Source organism: Colias philodice, chromosome 16 (genome assembly GCF_061535455.1).
Source record: "Colias philodice isolate Cphi_HAF_F1 chromosome 16, ilColPhil1 Martin Lab GWU primary, whole genome shotgun sequence".
NCBI lineage: Eukaryota > Metazoa > Arthropoda > Insecta > Lepidoptera > Pieridae > Colias > Colias philodice.
In genome coordinates this window covers 2,987,499-3,006,529 of record NC_143101.1, presented here as the reverse complement: position 1 = coordinate 3,006,529, position 19,031 = coordinate 2,987,499, and the positions used below count along the sequence as shown (strand labels likewise).

The 19,031-nt window shown below is 31.8% G+C and overlaps 2 protein-coding genes across 4 annotated transcripts in view; one reads left to right on the top strand and one right to left on the bottom strand.

The window, feature by feature from the left end:
- Positions 1 to 19,031, bottom strand: part of Rich (Guanine nucleotide exchange factor subunit Rich) — an 88,482-nt gene that overhangs the window by 3,641 nt on the left and 65,810 nt on the right. The gene's annotated exons all lie outside the window — the stretch shown is intronic.
- muskelin (muskelin 1) overlaps positions 1 to 19,031 on the top strand; it is a 44,452-nt gene that overhangs the window by 15,583 nt on the left and 9,838 nt on the right. Inside the window, exons 14-16 of one of the 3 annotated variants that reach the window (XR_016316837.1) lie at positions 1,104 to 1,345; positions 3,073 to 4,880; positions 14,627 to 15,799. Coding sequence is in view for 1 of the 3 variants with exons in the window: in XM_089705174.1 (XP_089561300.1) it covers positions 1,104 to 1,349 (246 nt within the window). In the remaining 2 variants the exon portion in view is untranslated. Of the gene's footprint in view, positions 1 to 1,103; positions 1,350 to 3,072; positions 4,881 to 14,626; positions 15,800 to 19,031 lie in introns of those variants that run through there. The other 2 variants (XR_016316838.1, XM_089705174.1) reach the window with 2 other exon arrangements.

Below are 19,031 nucleotides of genomic sequence, written 5' to 3'. Positions count from 1 at the left end.
TTTTTTATTTTTTATTTATATGTAATATATAATATATTATATTTATTATATTAATATAATTATATGTAATATCATTATTATACTTAAACTCAAATATTTATTTTCGTAATCACACTTCTAGAAACAGTTTTGATCGTTATGACGATCAATATGTTATGACATAGGTTGACAATTTATAAATATTCAGCAGGCCGAGACAGATGGCAGACGAATTCACTAACGCTAAGAAACAGAAACTGCTATCGTTAATTATTAGCATAGCTAGCTTTCCGCCCGCGGCTTCAAAGAAGAACCCGTTCATTTATTTACAAGAATGTAGTTACAAAAAAGGTGTTATTACAATGTTAACGCGCTAATACATTCTACCCACTTTCTGGGTGTGCAAATATTTAAATGGAAATAAGTTAAATTACACTACACAAATTCTTTGCGTCACTAATCACTATTGTTAAACGTCACTAATTCTTCCTTGTCACAGATTCCGCAATGTAATAAGTTCTTGAATATCATAAAATTGTTTCTCCATTAACCATTTCGTCAGTTTCTTCTTAAATATATTTACTGGGAGATCCTTAAAGTTATCCGGTATTTTATTATATATTGTAATAGTCATAAATATTACACTATTTTTTTGCTTGATTTATTCTACATGTTGGAAAGTGCAGTTTATTTTGATACCTCGTTAACATATGCGAATTTACTTCTCCTTTCTTTTTAAAATATTCTGGGTGGTATTTAACAAATAAACATACTTCTCTTATATCCTATGTATTAATCCAATTTACCTTCTATATGTGTGCTAAATTTCATTGTAATCGGTTCAATAGTATTTGCGTGAAAGAGTAACATACATACACATACAGGTCCATGCTCACAAACTTTCGTATTTATAATATTAGTAGGATATAAGTAGGATTTATTATCAATCCTACTTCCTCGTCCCAAGTAATTTTTCAAAAATCTTTAAATGCACTTCTATTTCTTTTAAAAATTAAGAAATGTTTCCTTTCAGCAAAATTCGCTATCTTTAGTATTTTAAGTACTTTCCCTCCTGGGCCCATCAAAAATTTCCACACTGTATATTTAATTCATTCTACATACAGGTATTAGGCGCAGATGAAACCATCCCCGAAGCGTCCACTCCATTCGAAGACGCGATATCCCCCGCAGTGGACACGTGGGACGTGAGCGACGAGGGGCCCTGGGCGGACGAGGACGAGGGCCCCGGGGGCCCTGACGGGGACGGGGCCCGCGCGGCCAGGGTCCGCCTGTACGACCAGCTGTGCCAGTACTACCGCCCCTCCACCGTGCCACCCAAGAAGGATATCATGGACTTTGTCACTTTGTGAGTAACATATTACATAACATATAAAAAAATAATTGTACATACAGTAGTAAAGAACATTACACAAATAATTTGATTGTAAAAATTGTTGGCCTTATCGCTTAGAAGCGCAAAGGTTTAAGTTTTGTACTGATTGAATAGTAAAAGCTGTAAATTTATAAAGAATAGAAAAAATTCGATCATGAGTAGTAAAAGCTATGCGTTTTCCAAAAACACACATCAGAAGCCATTCCAGTTTTTTGTTTGCATTTTATTTGTAGATGATTACGTAAAGTACTGTAGAACTAACTGAATTTTTTCTCAAATATCTTATCATTTAACATTAAAACCTTCATAAGGTAATAAACTTATAATTAGGGGTGCATCCGATACCGATACCGATACCGATATATCGGCGATACTTCGGGTTAGCCGATATATCGGTATCGACGATATTTTTATGACCGATACACGATACTTTTTAATTTAAAAATGTAGTGTAAACGAGCGTGTTGTCTCGTCTATTCCTTTGCAAATGAGGCATTAACAATGCTCGGGGAAACCCTGCGCTTGTGAGGGTGTTGTTGAGTTGTCCCAATATATCGAGAGATGCAGATCCATTCATTTTCTGGCGCAATGACGTTTTATACCCAAACTTGAAAAAAATTGCGCAGAAGTACTTTAGTTTCCAAATGAGTTCTGTTGCATCTGAGAGACTATTTTCCAGCGTAGGTCTTATTCAAACAGACTTGCGAAATCGCTTTCTCCGCAAAACTTAAGATTATGTACTTTGTTTTTTAAACAAAAATCTTGTCAATGTTAATTTTTAATTGCCTAATTTTATTACTTTAAATTTAATTACTAAAATTTTTAATTGCCTAATTATGTCTCTACTTTTTATATTTATAAAAGAAAAATCTGACTTGTGATTTATTTATTATACCATCATTTTTAACCGACTTCAAAAAAAAGGAGGAGGTTATCAATTCGGCTGGTATAATTTTTTGAGGTTTCTGAACCGATTTACGTGATTCTTTCTTTGTTCGATGCGGGATGGTGTCGAATTGGTCCCGTAAAAATTTTATTCGGATAGGGAAGTTTTTATTTTATGAGCATTTTTGTCTGTACTTGATGACTTATTTGAAATGTAGCAAGTAAATTTGATTCACTTCCCGGTAACCGATTGAGCTGAAATTTTGTATACGTATGTAAATTGGATAGTGATGAAACATTATCATGACATAGAGCTGATTTGATGATGGAATCGGAAGGTGGCCATAGGAACTCAGTAATATATTGACTCAACTTTATCGACTGGGCTCGTTTGATTCGTGTTGAAAAATACACTAAAAAGTATTAAATAAAAATGACTACGTTAAAAACAACCGACTTCAAAAACGGAATTGTAAAAAATAAAAAAGATTTGATATTATTAATTACTGCATATTATTTACATGTGCTATTTATTAAATAGGTTTGAAGTCGGTTGTTTTTAACGTAGTTATTTTTATTTTTGAATTCACAGTAAGCGTATCGGTATCGGTATCGGTATCGCTGATATTTTTATAAGAGTATCGGTATCGGAATCGTATCGGCGAAAAGGCGTATCGATGCATCCCTACTTATAATGATTAAGATATTTTTTCACTTGGATTTTTTTACGAACATAGATGGCCTTACAGGAAATAATCATAATCAGGTCATTCATAATCTTTCTTATGTTAATTTTATTTTTGTTTTGTTTTCAGGTAAACAAAGTGTTATTGTTTCCATGTGAATGATGTGAAGAAATGAACAGTTTAAACTATAACATATATGTGAGCGTTATCTTCGTATATTTTGACGGTAACATTGTTTTAAATGCAATACGTATAGTTTAAGTTTGTTAAGCACAAATATGAAATAACATATATATTTGCTGATTGCTCTCATTATCTGATAATTGCGTAATTTTTCGTACATTCAAACTTGTTACCTTTATACTTTAATATTAAGAATAATTTGATTACATTTCATTAATTACATTTGTGGCATATGAAACAGATATTTGCGACCTATGGATACAATTTTTGTCTGTTTTTGATTGTACTATGGATCAATTAAATAAATAACCAATATCAAAAAGAACTAGATTCTTTAAAGAAAAATATTAATTATTGAAACAAAAAAAATATTAGTTATTTGTAGTTGAAACTATTATTAAAATTTTGGGCCTAAAAAAGTCATATTTCGGTAAAGAGTTATTTTTGGTTGGATTGTTGTTCTTTAGTTTCTTTCTTTAGTTTGTTTTAATTTTATGATACGTTGTTAAGTGATATTATTTATGCATTTAGTTCTTAATATCTTATAAGAAATTTGAGTTCGACCGCTTTGGGATTATTTTTATTTTCATTAAACGTGTATCAATTTATTTAATAGATTTAATTTATGTAACTAAGGTAACTTTGATTTTATAATGTAAATATATTTTAGTATTCGAGTCGATGTCTAATAATCCATACTAATATTATAAATGCGAAAGTAACTCTGTCTGTCTGTCTGTTACTCAATCACGCCTTAACTACTGAACCAATTTGCATGAAATTTGGTATAGAGATATTTTGATACCCGAGAAAGGACATAGGATAGGTTTTATCCCGGAAATCCCTCGGGAACGGGTTTTTCTTTGAAAACGCGGGCGAAGCCGCGGGCGGAAAGCTAGTTCTCAATAAATCCATTAGATATGAGTTTCTACTTTTTAAATATATAATATAGGACGTAAAACTGAGTAACTTAAAGATAAGTAATTTCGAACGTCTACCATCAGTCTATCATTTAGATTCCCTTATTACGGTGCATTTACATCAAACGAGTGACTGCTCATTCTAACCCCACTATGTCAAATTCTTTTAGTGTTAACAGCAGTAGAGCATGCCATCGTTGTTCTTCGTGCGTTAGAAAAGATTCTAAGCAAAGTTCTAATAATGCCGTATTCAAAATATTTTTGAATTGAAACTTCTGTAGGCGCGTTGAGAGTAAAATTTCAAAGTCGCGTCATGGCAATAACGTCACGTCGTGGAGTAAGGCGACAATTTTGATATCTTTGAATCTTGCCAAAGAAGTCTCACTTCTGACACGAGTGCTCTGCACACACTCTCTTTCCTTCTTCTTCATAAATAGACGTAAAATTTAAGTGTCTAAGTTTTTTTAAAGTGAATAGTTGCTATTGTATATGAATTGATCGCATTTATAACTACAAGACAATTATCTGTGTTCAATGTAAAATTAGTATTAAATTATTTATTAAATTTAATCAAATGATATGTCTGAATGAACAATAGTTACTTATTAAGTATTTTCAGATCTACTTCAATACAATTTAATAATAATAATCACAATTAAAAACATGGGCGTAGTATATAAGATATTATTATAATGTACATATATTGGGTTGATGTTTTCTGAATATTAAAGACTACTACTACCCAGAGGTTTTTCAGACATTTACCTATCTTAAACCTATTATGTACTACGTCCATTAGGTATACATATTTTAAAGATTTTAAATCAGTTTCTCGTATAAACATAGCACAGACTAATAATAATATACTACGTATACAACAGACGGTTCACTCCATACAAAAAAATATGCACTATGAATTTACGCAATTAAAGCGCCAGTGGGGAAAAAACGTACTACATGTTCGATTATATCTCTTGGTATTTTGCTTTTAACACACTAGATGGCACGTTAAACACAGACTTGATGTTCTTTTCCTTCCAGAGCCACTAGATGGCACTAATGTAAATATATGTACACGTACCTTTTATTTTCAAGTCTATGGCGTCAAGTGTCAACATAATATTAGCACAATATTAGATACCTCCATTACCTCGGATTTTTAATTAGACAAAGTAAACTGACTTAATTACACAGTCACTTATTTAGTCACAGAGTACATTATGAGTTTATGACTGGTATTTAGTATTGCTAGTCTGTGGTATTGCATTTATCAGTCTATTTACGAGATTCTGTCAAAACCAAAACGAGAAGCTTTGTTTGTTTTCGTTTTTAACTGTTGACTAATATTTTAAAAATAAGTGCTAAATATGGTTTATTTATGAACTGTGAGGTTATGTAGAATCTACAGGCAGAAAATAAGCTTTATATGGTAAACTGATATTTTCTCTGAACATAAATTATTACAAACATGATTTTTAATGATTGGTTTATGGATTTGTAACCCAATATAAGATTGTTTTATTACAGACTTATTGCTTACGTTCGCAATAACAAATTTGTTCAAGAGAGGAGAAGAATAATTAATCCATCCCAAATGTAAATAATACTACGATTCTCCACAAAAACATTGTAGACACAAGAAAGGGATTTCTACATTTGCTACTAAGAAGGATATGGGATCATGAAGGATTTCATCTGTTTTAATACCAGTAAAATGGAATGAGCGCCGTGGCCGTGACTGTGTTTGGTACATAAAGAATGACAAACATTCAACTTGAAATTATGAGTGCATTACGGGCAAGGGCACAATAAGTTGCCCTTTGACTAAGATGTACTTAATTTTAAGGAACACGAAAATGGATGGCTAGAATAGGTATAATCGCATACAAAGTTTTTATTTCTAGTCTGTTGTATAAATAATCAAAGACTACAAAATATAATGAACTATGTCTTTAATATTAATTCTACAGTTTACAGTGTAGTGTGTAATCTATTGTATGTGTGCGTCTAGAATATATAGTCCTGTTGTTCTACAGTTTAAGCAGTTCAATACAAGCTTACAGTCGAGTCAAGTGTTTCATTAACCACCAACCATTGCATGGCAACCCTGCCAGTTTTGTAAATTGTAGTCTACCTAACCTGACTGTTGGTTTTGATTTGTATCACACAAAGAATACTATACCAAATTTCAAGAAATAAGAATTAAATGTTTGATTAACTTTTACTAATATACAGGAGCTTATACATCAAACAAGACCAAAGCAGGGCTTTGGAGAAAGTGTGTATGGACAAAGACCACAATACATATGGTGCGGACAACTGCATGAAAAGCATGCAGTAAGGGACATTAAATAAATAAATAAATAAAACACATTTATTGTCAAGATCACAACACGAGATACATTTATAAACGAAGGAAAAACAAAAAGAAATAAAAAGAAAAATAATTAAATAAAAATAATCTTATTCCTAAGAACTGTAATGTGGCAGTGAGTGACCTGACAAATGGAGCCAACTCAGTATATGATGGCAAGGTGATTAATACCTCACCACCACTGATTTTCAGTGACCCCAAGTGACTATTGGAGTTTCAGTCTAGAATTGTATATAATGATAATTTAACATGAGTATATTATGTGAAAGATATATTTCTATTAATATGATAAATACTAATAAATAAATACATCAGTTAAAACATGATATACATATTATATATACATATATATATGTATAGGTAGATATAATATCAGTATGTAATTATGTATATACTTAATGTAAATAAATAAAATGAAATTATGTATATGTTACCGGAAATGTATGAAATCAAGGAATTGTATACAAATCCTAGTGGTCTAAGATCCGAATATAAGTCGAAATGCAAAAGCGTGATAATAGAATGAGACCAATTTTATAATAAATTAAGTGTATTAAAAATGGTTTGACTGGAAAAATCCTGGACAGGATATTTTTTATTAATTATTAAAAAAAAATTATTTTCATTTTTTATTAATTGCAGTTTCGAGATAATAAATTATAAAACAAACGTTATTTGAAGACTTTTTAACGAATGGGTCTCAAACTAATAGGAAATGTGTACAATGCCGATGCCACTTAGGAAATGTATAAAATATTGTTTAATAAACTATTTAATGCATACATATCCTAGTAAATGTATAATCTTCCTTGGAATTATATATAATTCCAATATCGTATTAGGAAATGTATATAAAGTAAATGATTTCTGTAATAAAACACGTTGTTATTTTTTTTTATTATAGCACTTATTGAGACAATCGGGTAACAGTCTTACCGTAAAATAATAATAATATGTTCATATTATCTTACTAATTAACATTTCTTATATCAACTTATATTCAATCAAATCAAATATTCATTTATTTAAGGGTGCTATTACCGAATTTAACAAAAAACGCTATTTTACGGTACCATTTTAACTCAAAGCAATTACACGTGAGAACAAAGTAATATCAATTGTACGACGTCATACAAAATTGTCGCTGAAATACGATTTTCCCAGCACAATGATCGCATAAAATGCAAAAAAATGGGGTCTAAAACGGTACAATTTTAAGAAAATTAATCTATCTTCCTAATCTAGCCTAATCTATCTTCTTACCTATTTATTGAGGGATATATAGTCCTTTATAGATTCTGATAATTTTTTTGTATCTAAATCAAAATTTTATTTCAATTATTAGCTAAATTAAAAATACTTGTCGATTTCTTCATACATTTTGCTCTCGCGGGTCGTCAGACCGCGCTCAGAAGAGCTCTTGGAAGGACGGGTGTATCGCTCCTTGTCCCAAAAATAAAACGAATTAGAAAAAGATTATTGTGCGTGCACTGTCGTTTTCGTGATTTGAAATATTTGATACTTTTCAGATGCTCTTTTTTATGGGTTGTTGAATAGATTGGTGGGGTAAAACAATTCAAGATGGCGTCGACGAAAATTTGACTTTTTTTCGTGATGGGTGTCATTTTCATAGTTTTTGGGGTAGCTATTAACGAATATGAGGTCAAAACTGAAATCCAAGATGGCGCCGACAAAAATTGTACATCTTTTCGTCATGGGTGTCATTTTCATGGTTTTTGGGGTAGCTATTAACCAATATGAGGTCAAAACTAAAATCCAAGATGGCGCCGACGAAAAATTTGACATATTTTCGTCATGGGTGTCATTTTCATAGTTTTTGGGGTAGCTTTAACGAATATGAGGTCAAAACTGAAATCCAAGATGGCGCCGACGAAAATTGTACATCTTTTCGTCATGGGTGTCATTTTCATTGTTTTTGGGGTAGCTATTAACCAATATGAGGTCAAAACGAAAATCCAAGATGGCGCCGACGAAAAATTTGACTTTTTTTCGTGATGGGTGTCATTTTCATGGTTTTTGGGGTAGCTATTAACGAATATGAGGTCAAAACTCTAATCCAAGATGGCGCCGACAAAACTTTTACATCTTTTCGTCATGGGTGTCATTTTCATGGTTTTTGGGGTAGCTATTAACCAATATGAGGTTAAAACTGAATTCCAAGATGGCGCCGACGAAAATTGTACATCTTTTCGTTATGGGTGTCATTTTCATGGTTTTTGGGTAGCTATTAACCAGTTTGAGGTCAAAACTAAAATCCAAGATGGCGCCGACGAAAAATTTTACATCTTTTCATCATGGGTGTCATTTTCATGGTTTTTGGGGTAGCTATTAACGAATATGAGGTCAAAACTATAATCCAAGATGGCGCTGACGAAAATTTGACTTTTTTCGTGATGGGTGTCATTTTCATGGTTTTTGGGATAGCTATTAACGAATATGAGGTCAAAACTAAAATCCAAGATGGTCGTCGAATTTCAAGATCGCGTCATGGTAATACTGTCGCGTTATGGAGCAAGGCGGCGATTTTGGTATCTATGAATCTAACACGTTTTCTCGGCACACACGTTCTTTTTTTTATTATCTTCGTTTAAATGTTTTAGATAATTTTTATTTTAAAAAAAGTTTAGCGAATATATTTAAAGTTAATAATATCTGTCAGAATATAAACACAGATGATGATTGCCACAGAGTTGCGTTTTATATTACATTTCTAAATTCTAATATTTAGAATTTAAAAATGTAATATAAAACTTTTAAGACTTTCTACAAAACTGTAGTTGTTAACGTTTTAGTTATTTTATTTAAGTTTACTTTAAAGGAGTAAGAAAAATATACCTAATTATCGACGGTTACATTGGGGATTTGGTAATACCTACATAGCTGTCTCAAAAACCTTGATAATGACACCCATGCCGAAAAGATGTAAGAGTTTCGTCGACACCATCTTGGATTTTAGCTTTGACCACATATTGGTAAATAGCTACCACAAAAACCATGAAAATGACACCCGTGATGAAAAGATGTAAAATTTTCGTCAGCGCCATCTTGGATTTTAATTTTGACCTCATATTGGTTAATAGCTACCCCAAAAACCATGAAAATGACACCCATCACGAAAAAATGTCAAATTTTCATCAGCGCCATCTTGGATTATAGTTTTGACCTCATATTCGTTAATAGCTACCCCAAAAACCATGAAAATTACACCCATGACGAAAATATGTCAAATTTTTCGTCGGCGCCATCTTGGATTTTAATTTTGACCTCATATTGGTTAATAGCTACCCCAAAAACCATGAAAATGACACCCATGACGAAAAGATGTACAATTTTCGTCGGCGCCATCTTGGATTTCAGTTTTGACCTCATATTCGTTAATAGCTACCCCAAAAACTATGAAAATGACACCCATCACGAAAAAAAGTCAAATTTTCGTCGACGCCATCTTGAATTGTTTCACCCCACCAATCTATTCAACAATCCATAAAAAGAGCATCTCAGGCAAGGTAATTTTTAAAACATAATTTTAAATTACAAATAATTGGATAAGAAACTTATACAGTTTACTCTTATAAAGTATCAAAATATATTTCAAATCACGAAATCGACAGTGTACGCAAAATAATCTTTTTCTAATTCGTTTTATTTTTGGGATGAGGAGCGATAGGACGGGTGTCCTTCCAAGAGCGCTTCTGAGCGCGGTCTGACGACCCGCGAGAGCAAAATGTATGAAGAAATCGACAAGTATTTTTAATTTAGCTTATAATTGAAATAAAATTTTGATTTAGATACAAAAAAATTATCAGAATCTATAAAGAACTATATATCCCTCAATAATTTATAGGTAAGAAGATAGATAAGGCTTTTAATTTTCTTAAAAGTGTACCGGTTTAGACCCCATTTTTTTGCATTTTACGCCATCATTGTGCTGGGAAAATCGTATTTCAGCGACAATTTTGTATGACGTCGTACAATTTTTATAAGATGATCGTAGAACTGAATATATTATTATCTTTAAACTAAGATATTACTTTGTTCTCGCGTGTAATTGCTTTGAGTTAAAATTGTACCGTAAAATAGCGTTTTTTGTTAAAAATCTGTAATAGCACCCTTAAATACCTAAATTTGAGTAACGCAGATTTGTGACAGCGTCCTTAAGGTAATCAGTCCCCTCGTCCTGCTGTCCCCGTGTACATGTCGCAGTTGGATTGTATAATCCGCCGTATTACAAACGGCCGGCATTTTGTAATATGCCGAAATTCGTCCTTTTCAAACATTCTACAAAAAGACGGTCGCGAGCCGACGGAGCCCCACTTCGTGGGGCTCCTATTTCTGTATAGTTCTAAAAAACACGAACCTAACCTAACCCACCCCCTTATCCAAACCAAAAAATTCTGATTACGAATTTTCGGCATATTACAAAATGCCGGCCGTTTGTAATTCGGCGGATTATACAATCCGATTGCGACATACATACCCCTCGTCCCGCGTACCTTCCAATATCTTAGATGTTTTACATTTCCGACTGTTAGTTAGGAAATGTATGGATTTCCTAGGAAATGTGTACTATAAAATAATTTATTTCACACATTTCCATGCGATTTTAGGAATTACATACATTTCCTGGGAATTTTATACAATGACGGATTACATACATTTCCGTTAACATATACTTACAATGTTTATAATTATAATGATAAATAGGCAGAAAATAACGGTCTATATAATGTTATGTTATATGTTATATTATAACCAGTTAATAAAATAAATATTTAATTAAAGTTTATGTGTAAACTGTAATTCGATACAAATGCAGGGTTAGAACAGGATTTTAAAATATGTCTCCGGTATTGGAAACGAAAATTATTAATATTTGTCAAATTGGTTAAATGGTGGTGGAATGTTGTTCCAACACTTATGGCTCTTTCAATTTATGCGTTTCGTATCGGACCGCTAGTCGCTACAGTGCCGAAGCTGTGCGTTTGTCGTACGGCGCACGGCCGGTCGTTTGTTTTCATACAAAATGCACGGTGCGGCAACAGCGCGGCGTCCGTACCGCGAACGCTCGACAGCAGGACGGCAATCTACAGATCACCCATATTTGGCAATCTCGCTTCACCTAATGGTAGGGTTGCCAACACTTCATCATCAAAATATAGTATTTTCCAAAAAAGGTGTAAAAAATATAGTACATTTAAAAAAAATATAGTATTTTATAGGAAAAACAAAAAACTAGACAAATATATATTTATTTTTATAAAAACTATATTTTTTTGCACTTCTTGCACTGTGTAACAGCTTTTTTAACCGACTTCAAAAAAGGAGGAGGAGGTTATCAATTCGGCCGGTATAATTTTTTTTATGTATGTACACCGATTACTCCGAGGTTTCGTAACCGTTTTACGTGATTCTTTTTTTGTTCGATGCGGGATGGTGTCGAATTGGTCCCATAAAAATTTTATTCGGATAGGCCCAGTAGTTTTTATTTTATGAGCATTTTTGTCTGTACTAGATGACTTAATTGAAATGTACCAAGTAACTTTGACTTACTTCCCGGTAACCGATTGAGCTGAAATTTTGTATACGTATGTAAATTGGATAGCGATGAAAAATTATCATGACAGAGAGCTGATTTGATGATGGAATCGGAAGGTGGCCATAGGAACTTAGTACATAATACATTAACTCAACTTTATCGAGATTGGGCTCGTTTGATTCGTGTTGAAAAATACACTAAAAAGTATTAAATAAAAATAACTGCGTTAAAAACAACCGACTTCAAAAACGGAAAAGTACAAAATAAAAAAGATTTGATATCATTAATTACTACATAATATTATTTAGATGTGCTTTTTGATGCGCTTTTGAAGTCGGTGCCAAACACTTAGTATTTTAGTCAAACCTATTTAATAAAAAGCATGTATCTAAATAATATTATGTAGTAATTAATGATATCAAATCTTTTTATTTTGTACTTTTCCGTTTTTGAAGTCGATTGTTTTTAACGCAGTTATTTTTATGTTTAAAATAAAAGTATCAAGCTTTGTCACATTCAATTTTTAAATTATAAATCAAAAGCTCATTTTTTATTAATGATACACTACTTCTGTTTCTTTCTTCTCGCCACTGGTATATGCGCAATAGGTTATATGACTTAGCCATATTTTTTTTAATTAAAGATTTGTTTGTAACATTTGTCGGTGTTGAAAATATAGTATTTTTGCGTACTATATATGTTTTCAACAGTATATAGTACGCAGACCCGAAATATAGTATAATACTATATATTATAGTACGGTTGGCAACCCTACCTAATGGCCTTGTCTGTTCAAGCCGAAATGAATTAATTACCTACTGCAAAAATTAAATAATTTAGATTACCTGGAAAAGACAAGGAAAATAAACTTTAAACAAGTGTTCGACCGATTATTACCAAGTAGGTAAATAAATTAATGACAAGACAAGGTAATTAATGCTAATAATTTCCTAAAGAAAACATTTTTTTCAAAATTTTCACATAATAGGTACTAGTACCTAACTAGACTCAAAAGTTTATGATAAGTCAATGAATGATAAATAGAATATGTTTAAGTAAAATGAAGTAGTTTATTTTACAATAAATTAATCTTATAAATTACCAACTTTCATTCTACGGCTTCAACCGTGTGCCTTATTCAATCCCTGTTCCTACACCTTGAATCCTATTTATGCAACAAAATTGAGATGTCCTTTTTCAACGTAGGTATGTACCGTGTATGTATTTCGAAATTTCCGTCAAAATCGGTTCAGACGCGTGCGGGAATACCTATTTTCTCGTGGTCCCACTATTTTCTATTTTGTCCTACTATGACGGAGTAACTTTCGTATTTATCTACAAAACAGAAATGATTTGATTGTTTGTTTGTTTGTATTGGATAGGATCCGAAACTACTGGATTGATTTGAAAAATTATTTCACCATTCGAAGCAAAAATTATACCTACCTGATGAACATAGGCTACTTTTTATAACGGGAAAATACTTCATTCTTATGGGAATCGATGTCGAAATATTTAATTTTAGGCGCATAAAGAAAAAAAACGCAAAGGATCATTCAAAACCTTTTCTACTGTTTAAATCTCAAAACTTTTTGGTTCATACTTCATATAAAGGTAATCTGATAGGATTATTTAGAAAATAAAACAATATGACGTAGGTAGGTATTTAACTTTAGTTTCGATTTATTATCATTATGATGATTTCTTGATATTCTTAACGACGCGGTTGGCGCAGAGGTAAAGTAACTGCCTACTGAGCTGACGGTCCCGGGTTCGATCCCCGGTCAGGGCAAATATTTGTGTGATGAACTTGATTATTTGTTTTTGGGTCTGGGTGTTATCTATATATGTATTTATAAAATATTAAATTATATTTATCGTCGTCTAGTACCCACAACATAAGCCTTAATTGAGATAACTGTGGGACTAGGTCGATTTGTGTAATATTGTCCTTTAATATTTATTTATAATTTATATACTTATAATTATTAAATGTGACTAGAAATAATATACTTACTACGGTTTAAGTATAGGTTGTATTATGTATATTATTTTGTAATGAGATCTTGCAATCAAATATTCACACAATCTCGCAAGTTTTCCGACAATTCATTTTTCGTATGAAAACGATCAATACACTAGGTACCTACCTAATATAAGCCGCTACAGGAACGCAGTTAGTAATAAATAATAATTAATAACGGCTTTAACCCATTTACAATATTTTTTATAGATACTGCAAAGGTAATGAGGTTATGTATTAAAAACGTAGTAAGTATATTATTATTAGTCTGTGGTCTGTGATATTATTATTAGTCTGTGTTAAAAACGTGAAAAGTAACGTAAAAACGTCTGTAGTGCCATCTAGTATTCGTTTAGCATCGCCAAATCGGAGGAGAATAACTTGTTTATAGTAGTTTCATGAGATGGCGTTGTTTTGAATATAAACTTTTCTGTAAAATTAGTTAAAATCGAGTGAAAATTAAATTAAATAGGTAGGTTCCATTTACAAAAGTATGTAAAAAACTATAAAAAGCAATGAAATTGCAATTAAATCTAATTTTATTTTTTGCTGGTTAAAATGATACACTTAGCGGCATCTATTGGTAGACGGCTGGCATTAATCGTCTTTTGTATGTAGTGAACCAGACATGAACATAGCTTTTAGAATTCTCTATCATTTTAATTCGATTAACATTTACACGATAATAATATTACGACTGATGTTTATCCATACGTTCTCTATTATTCATATGCATGCATTTTTTCATTGCACAATTCTGGATAAAAGTTCTTGATTATCATAAAATATGTACTCATTTTGTAAGTGTAATTCTCAATATACTCTACTATACATTTTATATTAATTGCTTAGTTACTAAGCATATTTAACCAATTTAAGGAACTACCTAATAGAATTTTATTATGTAACTACGTAATAATGCTACAATTGTTGCCAAAATGTTTCCACTTCAGCGTAAGTTAAGAATAGGTAATAAGGCCGCCTTCCCTTAAGACATTTAGACCTGTAGGGTTACCATGACGTCTTTTAGTAGTATTTTTTCCGCTATGGGAATTTTAATGGCGCTAGACGACTTTATAGAGCTGTAATTTTTCTATACTGGAAATAATACTGCTTTAACACATCATGGTATGGGGGGAGTCCTTTTCTATTGTATGACTGTTTTTTTATGTACATACCAGAAGTTATAATTTATATGAATATTGTAATTACATGTAGTGTAAGAGACTTCCCATGGAATGGGAATGACGTTGCTTGTTAATTTATTTTGTAATCTCTCGAGGCTTCTGACATGTCGCATTTGTAAATATGATTGTGCCCTGTTTATTTACGAACTGTGATAGGAAAGTTATAGTCAATAGACTTAGTGATATTTTGAATATTGATAAGTAAAGTGGTCTTTACTGAAAGTTGGCTGGTATGAGGGTCGAATATACAATTAGGTTGGACCAGCAAAAACAATTGGATATTTCAGGCAATTGCATGATTTGATTGACCTCGTTTTGAAAATGGAAAAATGTCGCCGATTAATATCCTTTAATCTTAATACTACTAAACTCTACAACGTCAGTAATTTCTTAAGATTGCAAAAAATATAATTGTCATATCTTATATTGTAATTATTACTTATGTCTCAATGTATGCCTATAACTAAATTATTTATAAATGTTTAAAAATATAGAAATATTGTCATTTTAAAACTATGGTTTATTTTACTCAATCAAAATTGATCCGAATGAATAAACAATTATGTAAATTTCGTTTCTGTAGTATTATTATAAGTATAATAAACGATATAAAATTACCAAAATTGTATTTTATTCAACCCCTTTCCCCTTAATCTAATAATAATATATTAGCATCACGTGTACGTAATAATGTATCGAAGTAATCGATAATCAAGTATTATAGTGACTGATTGAACCAGAGAGTATGAACTGATGAAAACATTAAACGAGGCTTAAAGATAAATACAGACGAATCAACAGATAGACAGCATTACGCATCGTATTCATATTTTTAGCGGAGATAACACTCAGTGATCATGTAATACTTATCCAACGGTATAAGAATTTTTGAAACGAACTCCTCAGCGATATTATTAATGCGAAATAAACTCTAGGTTAATCTCTTATTTATGCCTAAAGTACTGAACCGATTTTTTTATGAGATTAAAACAATTAATTATATGGATTAAGAATTAAGAAAGGACGGGAACTATGGGTTTTCATTTGTGGTTTTATCCGTCGGAGGTAAGCATAGATTTAGATACGAATGATTATTACATATTTACATAAGATTTGATAAGGAGGAACTGAATTAAAACCTTCAACATGTTATGAAATTTTGTACTGTAAATTAAAGATATGTTTGGTTTGTTTGGTTATAGAGGGAAGCCGCCAGATCTATAGGTACACAACACATTTTTTTTATTGAAGTAAAACTTCTTTAAGCGCGTTGAGAGTAAAATTTCAAGGTCGCGCCATGGTAATACCTTCACATCATAGAGTAAGGCGACGATTTTGGTATCTTGGAATCTTGCCAAAGAAGTTTCACTTCTGACACGTGTGCTCGACACACACGCTCTTTTTTATTAATTATAACTGGAGCAAAACAACTGAATTCTAATAACTATTCAAATAATTTGTGCTTAGGGTACTGACTGGTGTCTGACTTATATGAAAGATACGATGATACGATATAGAATAGATTGAAAAAGGACGAAGAACGTTTATATTAGCTGCTTTAGCTGTTATTAAATTTTAATAACATCTAATATAAACGTTCTTCGTCCTATTTTCCTTTTTATTTATTCCTTATTCCTCAATCCTCGTGTATATTTTATATAGCCCGACCAAACAGAATTGATATGAACTGTAGGTACATTTTCGCACAAGTTGAAAATTTTACAGAACCATGCAGGATACTACCTACACTCTACACTCTATTGGAAAGCCCCCGTTGAATTTTTTGGTCTATGCAAAAAGTAAAACATACGGTTGGATAGATATGAAAAGGATATGAATACAACTGTGGTGAAAATTCATTCATACATTTTATTTATCCTTCCTATTGATTTTTCAAGATAATCATGGTTTAAAATTTTGGATATTTCTTGAAAACATGATAATCGTACAAATATGATATTTGTTTGTATTGTATTAATGATATTGTAATAAAAATATTCTACATATATGTAACTTTGAGTATTAAATTAAGTCATACTTACCTAGTTGAAATGCGTCAATTCCCATTCTATAGTTTTGTGGTTTTGACGTGATTCATGAGTAAGTTACAAACACAAATAAATTGAGTTACATGTATATCGTTTATGTGCTGATTTTTATATTTGATAACAATTTAAGCCGAGTAAAGCCTAGCGGCTTCTTCGCCCTGGGCGTTCATTAGAAGAAAAGAATTTCAGTCACTAGTGCATGAAGGCGGACCAAAGCAGTTCAGTTGTCATTTTAATTTATGAACTAGTTACGTCCCGCGATTTCACCAGCGTAAATAGGTTATTTATTTTAATCCATATATTTGTGTGGGACTATGAGCATTAGCAGTAGCCTAAATTTTTCCAATTATTACATTAGGTATCTGTCAGAGAAAGTTCCTTCAAAAGCGGTCTAGCTGTTCCAGAGTTAGTCGGAACAAACAGACAAAAAATGTAAAAATTACTATTTTTGTATATGTACCGTGCGTATGCATTTAGTACAAAACGGTTATTTTAATATTACAAACAGATACTCCAATTTTATTATAGGTATAGATTTATATGAATGATAAAAAGTCTAATATTATATTAATGTGCAATTCTATCTTTTACGCTTTCTCGACTGAGGACCGATTTATATGAAATATGAACTGAAAATAGCTGAAGATGGGGTCCAATGTGAGCCACTTAGAAAAAAATCAACTTCTAACCAGTTGTTAACTTTCGGTGCTAACACGGATAATATTATAACTAGATAACTATGTCGTGGCCCGTGGGTTCGTTAATGGGACACAGCAAGAAGTATAATAAACCACGTCTAAAACTTAGAATTAATCATGCGATTTCAATATTACTGGAGAGTTGTTTTCTCTTATAACGATTTATTTGTGACCAAAATCATTTAAATTTGACATCTATAAACAACTGACTCGTTTATTCTTATATGTGCTATAATAGTGTGGGGTGAAGGTGTTAATCTTAAGGAAAGTTAGGATATAAAATAAAACAAGATAATTAAATATAATCATTTATTATTTCATACATGATTGCACATCAGTCATAGCGACAACAAGGCGTGCCTTATTTTGGAAATAAATAACGCTCTGTCATGATATGTTCCCTAGGCTGGCATCTGATTCTGTTACATTATGTGAACAAATATGGTTTACTCTGAAAGCTCTTGTGTTACATCACATTACGGGACAGCAAAGACTTGTAATCTGATGTTTGATTACATTTAACAAAGAGTGGCCATCTGCATAACGAAAACGATAACTTTAACTTTACAGCGAACCATCAAACTGTGCACTATAAGGCCAGAATAACAAAAACAAATAAAACACCAAACCGAAAGACGATGCAGTGGGAACAATCATGCGAGTTGTCGATTACGTAAATCATGTAACGATACAATAAGTAGCGGGCATGTCATATACTTTGATTTAAATAATAAAGTAATAATTTTTCTCTATGATAAAAATAATATCTATGCCTAGGCAAAATAAGTGATCTAAACGTATATATATAAACTGTATAAAGAAAATAATATTTGGTTAATCGCTCTACGACCACCACCGGCGGGCAGCAGACACCGAGCGCAACCGCTCTGTAGCGCGCACGAGCGCGCAGTCAACTCGACCTTAACTAGTAACAATAAATAAGTGTACAAATTACATGTCAAAGTGTATACATACCAATAATATAAGAATAATACTAACAACGCGATAGAAAAAAACTGTATAAACTGGACGTAAATTGATTAACATGAAAAAACTTCAAGAAAATGATCGTGTGTACATCCGTGACTAGATACAAAC